Here is a 14,025-nt window from a genome sequence, read left to right as displayed (position 1 = left end):
ATTCCAAAAGGACTGAAGTATTGGATAAAACATACAATATACCTTCCAGAGGGTTAAAACTGTGCATCAGGGACATGCATGTTTGACAGTAGCTGAAGGTAAGCCTGTGAAGCAGTTTGATCAGCATGTTGGGAAACGCAACACGTCAGAGCAGAAATCTCAGACAGCAGCAGTGTCTCCCAAGGTAAAGAGCTTTATTTGCACAGTGGCTGCTGTTATAGTGAGATACTGCTGCAGTGCTGTTTAAGTTGGTGATTTACAGTGATTTTTTTTGTGACCCCAAACAACCGTCGTATCTCTGAGCTCATAGACTCCATATGATTAGTCAATTAGGCAGAGTCATGTTTTCTTCTCAAATTGATTAATTTCGCATCATTTCTAGACGTGTGTTGACACACACAATGACTCATTAATATGCACAGAAAACCAAAGATTAGAGCATGAGAATAAAAAACAGAATTTTGAGTAGGAGAAACGTAAGTTTTATTATTTATAATTTCTGTACCCAATGACAGAAGATGAAAGAAAAACTTAAAAAGTTTCTGAATACTTTCATGTGGACACTTTCCTCCAGGTGAAAATGCAAAATGTATTTAGAGTCCTAAATAATTCATATATTAAATGATGTCTCCACATGTGGCAGATGGTGCTGAATGTACACATGGATATGGTGTTCTAGCACAGAGACGGAGTGTTTGCTGTAGGTGGAAAAGCTGCTGTAGTACAGGAAGAAGGTGGATGAGTGCTATATGTCATATGTAGAGTACTGAATGCAAAACACCGCCCATCGCAGATGTTAAAGTAGGCTTGTTTCCAGAGGGCTCCAAAGCGAGGAGCTATCCACCCATGGCCAATATACTACACATACATATCTATACAGTATACAGATATACAGCCGTCCCTATGATATGATCTAAACCGCAGCTTTGCCAGACCTGTCATGAATATAAAAATCACAAGGAAAGCGAGGATAGACCATCTTTTATCATGGTTATATAAGCTTTTGCTTTCATCTAACGGAAGGATTTGGGAGCTTAAAGGCCACACACCAAGGTTGTGTACGTGCCCGCTCTTCACTTCCGTTGAGTTAAAAGTTCCGTTTGCACTTTTGCCTTGTTTTCTTTTTTATGCTATGTTCCTAAGAGCCACCGTGGAAATATGACTGGCCCTGTCAGTTTAAAGTATATGATGGTTACGCATACTAAATATCATTTAATGTTTCATAAGAATAAGTTGGTACATAAAATTTATTGGATTTAAAAATACTAGAAGGATCACTATTGACAACTTCCATCAAATATCTACCATGGAAATAGATTTTGTCTAGTAATTTTTTTCTAAGTAATTTTGAGCCATGACCTCATTGTGACCTAAACCTCTTTTAGGAGAGAAAAATAAAATATTGACATCTCTAATACCAAACTGTATCCAAATTGTTTTGTATGGCCACTCCACGCAAGCACCTGCTGCCCACAGACGGCTGTGCTGTGGCCACAGTCGCTGAGCCGCCATAAGAGATAAGTGTACCCTGGAAGATTTGAAAGAGGAATGAAGCCTATTTTGATCTCTGTTGATACAGAGTAATCTAAAATTTACCCAGATTACCAGGGGTTTGGAGGATTATCCTGCTTTCAAAAGCCAAGTCATGTAATAACACACACACATACATGCGCACACTAACAACGGCCACAACTACAACTGGGACGAACTGTGGTGAAATCCGATTGGCTGCGTTTGTGTGTTTGTTTTTACATTCATGTTTCCCTGCACCATTTAATTTTACATTCTCAGAAATTGATGTGGCAGCTTGAGTCACAAATCACACCCCGTGGTGAGGAAAGTTTGATCTTCCATGCACAATCTTCTCCTTTCACCTATTTTTTCCCCCCTCTTTCTTTTCTGTAGTCAATCTCTGTGCACCTTACAGTCACAAATCATCCATCGTCCCTCATCCTTTGTTTTGATATTGACTGGCCACAAAACAGCCACTCAGAAGAGCAGTTTGGATTGGCTTGCACGCAGTGCCACTCTGTCATACTCACATCTTTACAGAGGTAGAAAGACAAACACACTGTTGTGCACATCTCAAAAGCCCAGGGACAAAGGGGAGAAGAGGCTCCCTGCCAGGTGCTGCAGCGATACTGCTGTGTGCTCGGCTTTGGAAATGAGGAAGGGAGACGGAGCTTGGGGGTCTTGCATATCGGTGTACAGTGGCAGCAGGGGGGGGTGGGGGGTGGGGGGGGGCTTTAATTGGAAGCATGGGAGTGTGGGAAGGCTGCAGTTTAGCTTATACCAGATAAACAGCTGCAACCCGTCTCTTCCTCAACTGTGAGAGAGCTGAGATCAGGCCACTAATGATGATCTGTTGGGCCAGTGGCACCTTGGAGACCACAGGCTGATGTTTGGTGGGAGATTGAAGAATGGCGGAGGGAGGTGAGCCAGCCTTTGGTTTTACCCAGCTGAGTTACAAAGAGGAAGGAGGCAAGGCTAATTTGAACTATTTATCTCTGGTAGATATTATGCCTGGAGTTAAGTAGCTACACAGGATATTGGGTTCAATAACACACAGGCAGACAAACAAACACTCACATACACATTGGCTTCCCAGTTCCCTGCTCACCCAAGTGAAGGAGGGGATTAAGGATTTGATTCACTCCTGCCATTGTCTCTCCCACCTGCCAGATTCCTGCCTTTTAAAGCATCTGACATGAGCAGGTATTCTCCGAGCTTCCTCAAGGCCTCCCACAAGACGCCGTAAATGATTCCCCGGGGTGCTTTGTGTTGCCAGTGTGAGGGATTGGGAGCCTGCACATATTATGATTGGTGAATGTCTCCAGACAAGTCAGTGCCAGAGGAAGGGATGTGTATCAGTGTTGTAATGACATCATCTGCACAGGCTGTGACAGTCAGGGCGGTTTGGAGTGGAAAAGTGTTCGCTGTTGCCATGGGCAATCATAGGGAAAGGCTTGAATGGATAACACAGATCAGGCAACATCACTAAGAAGCTGCATTCACCTCTCTGGCCTTGGCAAGTGTTTGTGCCACAGCGACAGTAGAAGCACTTAGTCACAAAAGTCTGGACCGTATCTTAATCATGCAAAACACCTTATGGCAAAAAAACGTATTATGTCTACAGGCCAGAATTGATTGACTCTTAACTGTTTTAATCATTAGCTTGTGAGTTGCTTCAGACTGACTGTGATTCAGTAGGAGTGAATGATAAATGCCTGCATTTGTTAAATAATCCTCCAGGCTACAGGAGATAAATTGGGAAATGATAAACTTATGTTGTGTTCAGTACAGACACAATGACAATTCCTTCCTGTTTTAATACAAAGATGAATTAATTTGTTAATTGATTGATTAATTTGGGAATTGCAGACTCTGCCTTTCAGGCTTTTTTCCCCTCATTTCTCTCCTGTTATCACCGTAATCATGAAAACCCCCTCGCCTCATTAAGAATCTGTCAGGCAGTCTGAGAGGGAAATGACAAACTTGGCTTTGTATTTAATAATATCATTTGCATTCTCTGAAACTTTCTGGAGGTGTCGTAAGTTTGCACGAGATTTCATATTACACAATAAAAAACCGACATATTTCCTCAAATCACACCCCCTTAATAGAGCGAGATAACTCTGTTATTATAATCCATTCATCCCAACGTTCATTAGTCTTTTTCCTTTCTTAACCTCACTCCGGTTCCGTGGTTGTTATTTCCTCAAATGTGTAAAGCCACTGCACTGACAGATTTCCCCATAGTACAATCAAACGCATCCCTGAGCAGATATTTTTATTATTATTATTATTTATTAATTTCATGTTTTATTTCCTGTGTTTTTTATAGGGTGTCCACTGTATAATCTGTCAGGGGTTTGGCGGGCCGTTTTCTATTTAAAACTCAGGCCACCTCTGTCAGAAAAGCAATTACTAGTGAGGGTTTCATTTTAATTTAAATGAGATTACATTACAGTGACATGAAAAGGGGGCACTGTCGGGATGGAAAGTACACGAGTGCTCCTCTTTTATTTATTTTTTATCTGTTTCACCAGCTCTGGCATTGAGGGGGAAAGTCTTGAGCTGTGTGAAGAAAGACGGAGCGAAGGGAAGATCTGTGTCACAGTGTGTGTGCGCAGACGAGTGCAACGACGTGCTGTACTGTATGCCTTTGGGTGTGCGTGCGTGTGAACGTGTGTGTCGGTGTGATGCATCCTAATGCCACCAGGGTGTGAATATTGAAAAGCTATGCTTAGAGACAGTGGAGAACAATTACTGCAATGCCTCGGGCTCAAGTCAATATAAAAGGCCCGTGAAAAGCAGTGTCAGTGACATAAAGCCATATGATATGTCATTTTCAACTTTTATTTTCGTGATCCTTCCTCTAATCCTCTCAGCCCCCGTATCTTTGTTGTTTTCTTTCTTCATCCCAAGCTTCTGCAGGCTGTGTGAATTCACAGTGTATCATGGAAAAGCATGGCTGGCTCATTACCTGCTGCACAAGGGACAGCCATGTCAGAGGAAGCCGTCAAACCAACTTTATGGTCGTGTTGCAGCATGTGTGTCTCCCTAAGGTGAATTCTAAGTGAGATGGAGGCGCATCATGTTGTAACTGTTTCATTCTCTCCCTCTCTCCCTCTCTCTCTCCCTCCCTCTGCTTACCTATTCCCTCCCTTCCTCATGCTGCCCGGCCTTGAATGGAACAGCGGATGAACTTGGGATCGAGTTCATGGGTAAGACAACTTTTCATTGACTGTGCTGTGTGAGTGCTCAATCTTTAATGTGCCTCATGTCTATGGAATACCACACACAAAACACACAATCCAGCACAACAAGGCCGCTCACCTTGGAAAATTAATGTGGGCCAGTCTCCATGGAAACACCGTGGTGGTGAATTAGGTGTATTCTGTCTGCATGAGGAGCAGTACTGTGAGAGAGGAGTTGTGTAATGAGAATAAAGCAATAAAGTCAGACAGCTGCAGTTCATGTATGAATGTGTCTGCCTCCTTACATGTATGAAGAGGCTGAGGCTGTTACATCAGAGTGTGAAAATAATATTCTTGTGTTTTGAATCACACATACTTCATCTGGATTTGCAAATACTGTAAAATTCATTTTAAACCAAACACTAATAGAGAAAATTTTTCCAATAAAGTAGGAGGTGGTGGAAATACAATTTAAACCTCTTTGGAATTCCCTTGATCTTATTTAACGTACCTTTCCACCTTCCAGGTGGTTAACAAATCTTTAAGAACCAAATTATCTCGCCCTCTTCCTTTAATAGTGACACACTGTTCTTTGTCCAGAGGGAATACACAATCTCAGCCCGCCACACACACACACACACACATATACATCTTTCTCTGTCACACTTGCACTGTTTTTCATTTTCTCTCCTTGCCGTCTCGTCCTCGCTCTCTGACTGCCTTTTGTGCATACATAAAAACCAACACTGCATGCTGTGAAGTTTTCCATTAACATGGCTTCATACACAGCCGTCACATCACACGCCTGCTCCAGGAAATAGAAGGAAAAGAGAGGACGGTCTGAAAGGGAAGCCGGGCCCTGCTGCACATAACATTCCTCAGTTCAGTGATTTTAATCTGGGGTCTAAATTAGTTGAGAATGCTACTGCAGGTGGGCGGATGCATTAGAGGGCAAATGAGAAGTGGATTGATCGATAGATAGCCGGACAGACGACAGACAGAAGCACTGATATATATTATGCAGGTACACTCTGTGCATGCTCGCTCGCTTGTTCATTGTGCTCGGCTATAATTTCCACTTTTCCTTTAGCAAAGAGTCTTTTGATAGTTATATAAGTCCAGGGTGTGACAGTCAGAGTCTGAGACCGTCAGTCTGTGTTTGAAGTGGGATTGAATGCTCTAAACATGATCTTGTCTTTTAATTTTCTTGCATTCTTTACCCCAGCAGCTGCGGCTCTGTGTGTCTCACTAGTTTGCTCAGATGTATTTCAGGCTCAATACCCCCGTTTGTCATGGATACTTTAGCATGGTCTTCATTCTAGCATTGTATAGAGTTGGTTGCTATGGCACAGCTGGCCATATGGGATTGTCTTGTCCTTGTTTTAATATGACATGGCTTAGTCAGTATAGCTGAGGCTGTTCAGTTTGTTCCCTCTCCCAATGTGCGCTCGCATCTAATTTCAAGAATGCCTCGTAGGCATCGGGTATGAAAGGCCTGTAATGGTTTTATGTACAGACTGCATGTTGGCTTTTCCTTGCAGCCATTCAGCAGAGCTTTGTCAACAGCTGTTTTTATGTTCAGATTTTTTAGAAAAGCTTATTCCGTCTATCCCAGAGAAAAAAGGCAGAGGCTTGTCTCAGGTGTAGCTCCACATGAGCAGCGACGATTGGGCAGCATGGAAGGACTTCTCCCATGTTTACTTCTCAACCGAGAGGTCATTTCACTAATGAAAAGTAAAGGCTGGAGGGTTTACAGTGACACAGATAAACACGTGGAATATTATATTACAAAGACCAGAGGCAACTTCTGTTGTTCATTTGCAAATCGCGGCTCGAGGACATTCACTGTTGCCTTCAAACAGACGTCACGACGGTCCAGCATCTGCAAGTCAACAACTTGTTCCGCCAGTTTTACAATAACAGTGTCACACGTGTGAGATAGAACCTGACAGACTGATTTCAGAGCTGAAATTATAAACCATTTTTGGCTCATTATACTTGTATATATTACCATATACATAAATATTTTAGTGGACTGAAATAGTGTTTGTTTATGTGCTTTCTTCACTTCTTCTTATTCAAGTGATTATATTCTAATTATGTATTTTTTATGTCTTATTTATGTTTTAAATTTGAACATTTTTCATTGGATGACATTAATATGTCTATAGCTTATGAAATTAACTAATATTGTTGATTTTTCTGTTGAAACATACGTATACTGCCACTAAAAACTCCATCACAGCTCTTGCTACAACCGTATCAATTGGATTCTGGTCAAAATATTTGTTGTACATTTGAGTGGCTTTAGGTATTATTCCATTTCTATTGTCCTCAAATGTCAATATTGATGTCAACATCACAGATCCAGCACCACACACCAGATTGCTCTTTAAAAAACATTACTGTATGCCAGCAAAAATGGCTAAGCTGTAACATTCATCCCAATTTCAAACCTTTTATTCATTTGTCATAATAAAGCAAAGCCTCATAATATCATGCATCATGTATCTTAGACGTTTTTTGATTCGCAAGCAGAATTAGCCATGTAGCAATCTGTCTGTTTGCCGGTGTTAAATAAGAAATAGCAAGTGTCACATCTAACCCTGCAGCGTTTCTTTGGACTTGCTCTATTTTAATTCAACTCCAGTTCTACCTTTGGCAGCAGCTGAGTGGGCAGTTTGGACCTGTGATGTATATATATATATGTATATAAATATATATATATATATGTGTGTGTGTGTGTGTGTGTGTGTGTGTGTGTGTGTGTGTGTGTGTGTGTGTGTGTGTGTGTGTGTGTGTGTGTGTGTGTGTGTGTGTGTGTGTGTGTGTACAGTACATCCGCATTTTATAACTCCAGGATGTGTTCAGATGTTATCTTTAACTTTCGCCAGAAGCATTCTTATATTAAAAAGGTTTCCCTCCGGTTTGAACTCAGCTCCTTCATACCCCCCCAGTATATATACAGTATATGTTGATGCAGCACTGGAGGAGAGTGGATAACATAACAAAAATGGAGCAAACAGACAGTGTAGTTGTGCTATACTGTAAGCTTTGAACACGGGAAGTTCTCCAACAGTCACTGTGCCCTTAGAAGAATTTGGGGGAAGTTGACAGACCTGGGCAGACAGACAGGGATGAAGAAGACCTCCCAGGACACTTCTCTGTTGACAGCATCAAAAGCCATGAACAAGCCCTCAAAGGTCATGAACAGGTTACACTGATGTTTTCTGCACTTTTCCCTGCAGCTGTCAAGGTGGTGAGATCAACCACAGGAGGATTTATTGTTGCTGAGAGACGGAGTGATGTCACAGGATGTTGTGTTCAAGGTCGTTAGCGAGAGCGGGAAAGAGAAGTCGCTCCAACTCTTGACAGTGGATGTCAGCATTAGTTGCGTACCGAGTAACCGCTTTAAAGGGATAGTTCACCCAAAATTGAAATTTCACTCATTATCTCCTCCCCCTCATGTGGACTAAGGGCTGGGAGAAGTTTCAGAGTCCTCTGTGGCTTCTCTGAGTTACAGGGGGTCTCGGCGTAGCAGTGCATGTTCATATAACGGTTGCAAATGGATACCAACTGTCTTTGTAACAAAAAGACACACCAAAAAACATCCAAATACCTCCATGCTGCTCGTATGTAATGTCCGTCTTGTATTGAAGCCCCGAAATGCGAAATTGTCCCGAAAAAAATTAAATAAGTCTATATTTCAAGCTTGTTTTGTAGCGGAAGCTTCTCTTCCCAGTTCGTCCAAATTTGACGAACCGGGAAGAGGAGCTTCGAGAAGCTTCCGCTACAAAACAAGCTTGAAATATAGACTTATTAAATTTTTTTCGGGACAATTTCGCATTTCAGGGCTTCAATACAAGACGGATATTACATATGAGCAGCATGGAGGTATTTGGATGTTTTTTGGTGTGTCTTGGTATCCATTTTCAACTGTTATATGGACATGCACTGCTACGCCGAGACCCCCTGTAACTCAGAGAAGCCACGGCAACTTCTCCCAGCCCTTAGTCCACATGAGGGTGAGTAGATAATGAGTGAAATTCCAATTTTGGGTGAACTATCCCTTTAAGATGGACACTTTTATTGTACTCATTTTTTTGGGAGGGGACCACCGGAAATGGTGTCAGGTGAAGGTTTTGCTCCCTGCTCTGTGCACCCCAGCAGGCGGTGCTGCTCAGACAGACAGATCTCTGCTGGGATCAACTGCTACTTGTCCCGGCTGCTTGTGACCTTAAGCCTCTGTTGCTGATGTGCAGGGGTCTGACAAGAAGCTCCGGGAGCATTCATTTGCTGCTAATTCCCTGTCGCCATCAGTCTCTGAATACTGACACACATAAAGAACTCACACACTCACACACACACACACACACTCACTTGGTGTGGCCCCCGCTGTGCTGAGACAGTCCATCGGTGTTGCCTGCTGGGTTTGTCTGAACGAAATGATTATCACACTTCAGTTAGCACATGTCACTGAGCCCTGCTTGTGTCTGCCATGTCCCTATCCCATGCTCAAACACTGACATTTACTGACAGCAGCATTGGTCGCTTTATGCTAATACAGATTGTGGGTGGATGTCTGTGTGTGGCTTGTGTGTACGTCCGCCCGTCGTTCGTGTGTGTTTGGTATGTTAATTCGCAATACAACTCCTTCCTTTCCCGGCTCAATCACACCCTGTATCCTTTGTGTCACAGTAGAAATGCGATGGCCTGAACTGTCTTGTGTCGTCCACAGAGAGCGGTGACACCTACCAGAGGCAGGTGCTGTCCATCTTCAGCATCGCCTCGGGGATCTGTCTTCTTGGAGTGGCGTGTATGGCTCTCTACCGCCGCAACAAGTGAGTGATGCCAGCCTGCACCACATTAGTAGAGTATGCCCCCGGCTGTGCAGAGAGAGCACTTTACTATCATGGCATGGAGCCCAATGAAAATCTAAGTGTGAGTCAGCTAGTGGATGTTTTAGCAAGGCATCAGACCTAAATTGTGTAGGATACATTTGCGACAGATACTCTCATGTAAGATTTATTTGTAAAGTGCTTTTAGCGAGCAGGTGTGCGGCAAAATACTCCACACAAAACAAAACACACAGACAAGGCAAAGAGCTAGATCAGGTTCAAAAACATTAGACCCTGAGTGTATGTGTGTGTGTGTGTATATATACACTATGTGTGTGAGAAGCAGGCAGCACAAAAAGCAACCCGTCAAAATCAGTTACTCACTGCAGGGCAGAGGGAAGAAAAGGAATGTAGACAAAGAAAAGTAATGGCAGAGTGTAAAGAGGGGAGCTAATGTAGGTTCAGTTGATTGAATTGGACGTGATAAACAAAAATGGGTTTTATTTTCAGCACTGTAGAGCTGTGAATAGTGCAGCTCCAATCGGTCAGCACGACCCAAGAGCCCCCGCGCAACGGTAGAGTTAATGTAGCGCAAATGATCCAAAGCAGAAACCTTGCTAAATTGAATCTCTTTTCCCCAATCCCCAAATGTTGTTTGACAATGCAGCTCAGATAGAAACGCTTCTCCCGCTCATACTTAACGTTCATTCTGCTCTTCAGCAAAGACCTAAAATTCTATTTGTATCATATCAGTGCTTCACACAGAAGATTAGCACGGCTGCATACTTGATTTGGTTTGAAGACTACGGCGAGGAGTCGGAGATAAGAGATGTACTTGTACATTTTTAAAGACCAGAAGAAATGGAAATCAAAGTCAAGTTAATTATATGTGGTTATAAAGTTTAGTAATTAGGAAGGACGTAGGAGTGGGACTACATATCACCAAAAGTGCTGACGCTTGCAAAATGTGCAGCGTCAGTTGCTGATTATCATTGGCTGGACTGTAATGAAGTTGATTATCTAATAAGTACCGTACTATATTATACTATAGTACAGTAGATGATGTAGTAAGCTTCTCTATAATAACTGAGCACAGCTGAATTAAAACAGAAATAGTCAATGAATATATATAAACTGATGGTTTTTAACGTTTTGCCTGATCTGTTACACACTGTTTCATTTTAGAAAAGTCATATGGTTAATCACAGTTTAGACTCTTGCTCTCCAGATGTGAACTCCCTGCCGTGTCCTTTGCGCAGCAAACATGAAACAAGGGCCCCGGCTGCAGAGAGAGTTCAGCAACCCAGTATTTAAAAATGAACATTTAATGGTGAATTAACATTTAATCCAAAAGTTTTAAGCATCAATTAAATTTTAATCCAATCAAAGTTTAATCCAAAGTGAGAGAACATTCCCAAATGTTATGTTTGGCGTAGCTACAAGATGACATTTTACTTTTCTTTCACCTTACTGTTTGTTCAGAAGTGGTTTTTGGTTGTTTTTGATAGTAAGAAATTATTGAATGTAATTATTTAAGTGACAAAATAAAGATATTTTATGGTGCAGAACAGACTGAATATCTGCTGAAGTCACCAAATGTACTAATAGATTATAAACCATTGTACCAGCATCAGGGATGTGAAATGCCCAATTGATTATTACATACTTGTGCATCATCCATAACACCCAAACATGATACCAACCAGTTTCTTTGTAAAGTGAGAATCCAAAACTCTGGACTCTGTGTTGGTATTTCTGGAAAATCTTTCTTACTTTCTATTGCCAGACTATTATCACAAAGGCATGAAATTGACGTTTCACGGAACATTGCCTTGATTAAATTTTCACTTGTGCAAGACATCTTCTCTCCCAACACTACTTTTTGTAGCCTTTCTGGGAACCTTTCACTACCGGCAAACCTTCAGTTACAGCTCAGGCTAAAAAAAAAAAAAAAATGCAAATTGACTGGTGCTCATTTTGTCACCTTTACTTTTCAAAGTGTAAAACGTTTGACAAACGTCTGTCTGATCTCGTCGTTTCGCTGTAAGGCAAATCACAAGTCCTGAACTGTCAGAGATGTTTTTCAGAGAAGTTATAAAAATGTATACGTGTTCGCTGTCACATTTCTAACAAGCATCCCTGTCTGTAATGAAGAGATGTGACAGTTTATGTGCAAAGCTTATCTCATGATTTATGCACAGTATATGTGTTGGTTTTGCACACATACACACACACACACAGAGTAAAGCAAACAGACATTTTATAGTGGTTAGGGTGAAATGTACCACTGTGTTTGTCGAGAAACCCTCTCTTGTTCTGATCTTTATTTTAGTCATAATGTTGCCACCTCTGTTTCTCTGTACACTTGCTTTTTCTCCACAGGAGACACAGAGAGAAACTCCAGGCTCATTTCTCTGACAGTCGCAGCCTGAGGGACTGCAGTGTCAACGCCTCTGGCCTCATGTCCAAATCTGCTCCCAGGCTTCAATACTGCCTTCAAATCCAGAAGGTAAGCCTTTTTTACACAACAATATTACATTTCTACTCCATGGCTCCACAATTACTATCACCATTTTCATCTTAATATAATACAGCTTTTCTCTAAGAAAACAATAGAAAAGTGAGTTTATAGAGTGTTTGACAGGATGATGTATGATACATGTCCTAATAATCTCTCTACTGGCTGAAGCCTTTTGTTCATACTCACGGCTGACACCAGCTGAGAGACAGTGGGGAATTATAGTTTAAAATAAATGCCTCGTGTGTTATACAGGAAAAATCTGCTTGTCATGTTCAAAATGACAGATTCAAGTGACAAACTGCAGATTGGAAATTCTAATCTGTGGCGTGTCAGGGATCTTGAAGTCACCATGCAAACGCAGCAATAATACTGTACTGTGGACAAGTCATGTCAAACGGCACCTTGCTACTGTAGGACTGCTACTAAGAATACCAAGAGTGTATGAGACATTTTGATTTTACAAATAGAGATACCCTTGTAGTCATTTTTTTTGGTATATTTTAAAGCAGAGGTGAAAAAAAAGAGAAGTTTCCAGCTCTTCAAGTGATAAGATCAAATTGGTGATTTGCATAGAACCACAAACCAAGACATTTTCAAAAGAAAAAGCACAGGGGGCCAAGGGATAAAAAAATATCTCACCTCACAATAACAAATTACAAAGAGGAACTCCCGGTTGAGATAAAAGCAGTGGCGGGAGAGAGAAGTGACCCCGGCATTAACAGCAGAGCAGGTGGAGGATGTAGATGGCCCTGATGAGGCTGATGTCTCACTGACTCCCGAGGTAATTGCAGCCTAATGCACCCATGTAAAGGTCTCATAAAGAGTGCAATTGCCATAACACATTAGCACTTCCCTGGATGTACCCTAAAATGGTCACGTATTCTGTTCACGTGTTATTTGCACCTGCACTTTTTTTATTTTAATTTTTGAGTTATTTGTTCTGTCCTGTTACTCCTTTCCTATCACATACTTGCGCTAACAAGCGGGAATATCTAGGTGTTGCTCACTCTCACTAATTGCAGGTACATAAATAAATCTGTCACTCCTTCCTCCAGCGATTTACAAGACTGGAAATATGTGTGTGTTTAAAGGTTGGTAATTTGAGTAGTGATAACAAACGAGCCGCGCGGTGGATGACATGGAAATGTATCTTCCAACGCATTTGTTTTAGACACAGTTGTATTTGTTGTCATCTGAAATTCTTCATTCAGGTTCAGCCTTGTTCTGTCATCTCAGCTTTTGCCAAGTGTAGCCTGTGCTGAGGCTGTTTAATAATGCAACAGTGTCTAGTGTCACCCACTGAAACAAACACCCCTGAAGCTAGCCCCACCCACGGAACTGCAGTTGGCACAATCTGAAAGCTTTTGGAGGGTGTCATTTGAAATTATGGCTCTGAGCGGTTGACAGCTGAGAAGTGATACAACATTTGATGTAAATTTTGTAGCTGTTAAGTAGCTGTGTTTAAGTGACATGGGGGGAAAAAAAGGAAAAACATTCAAATAAGCCAGAGCACAGCTTAGGATTTCACAACTGCACAGATGCGTTGTAACACTACAGAGGAACCTTGTAGCTGTGAAGAGCTCCAAAAGTTCCAGTGACACCAAACCATTCTCAGCACATCAGAGCCCAGTGTAATGTATTTCAGTCAGACGCAGCCACTATTGTCCCATAGCACAATGGCAGGTTATTATATACGGTGATGAGAATGTGCCAACAGGAATATGTGAAGCCTCGAATTCTGCCACAAAACTCTTCTCCGAGCTGGACACACAGATCAAACCAACCAGGCAAAGATGAAACTAAAAGACAGTAATAACACAAGAGCACAGAGACAGAAGCTATAAAGGAGCAGTGTGAGTGAAGCTTAAGGTTGGGTGTGTGAAAGATCACTGACTATAAGCACCCAGGAGGGGGGTCAGAGAAGGAAGATTAACAAGTGAAACCTATTTTTCCACACATTTGACAG

General features: G+C 41.8%; 1 protein-coding gene across 1 annotated transcript in view; it reads left to right on the top strand.

The window, feature by feature from the left end:
* The window catches only part of nrg3b (neuregulin 3b), a gene marked incomplete at both ends in the record, with an annotated part of 187,607 nt that overhangs the window by 159,192 nt on the left and 14,390 nt on the right, over positions 1-14,025 (top strand). The window contains 3 exon segments of the mRNA XM_083994729.1: positions 4,701-4,727; positions 9,439-9,541; positions 11,921-12,047. Coding sequence (XP_083850855.1) covers positions 4,701-4,727; positions 9,439-9,541; positions 11,921-12,047 — 257 coding nt within the window.

This window comes from Trachurus trachurus (genome assembly GCF_905171665.1).
Source record: "Trachurus trachurus genome assembly, chromosome: 19".
Taxonomy (NCBI): Eukaryota; Metazoa; Chordata; class Actinopteri; order Carangiformes; family Carangidae; genus Trachurus; species Trachurus trachurus.
This window is presented reverse-complemented; position numbering and strand designations above follow the sequence as displayed.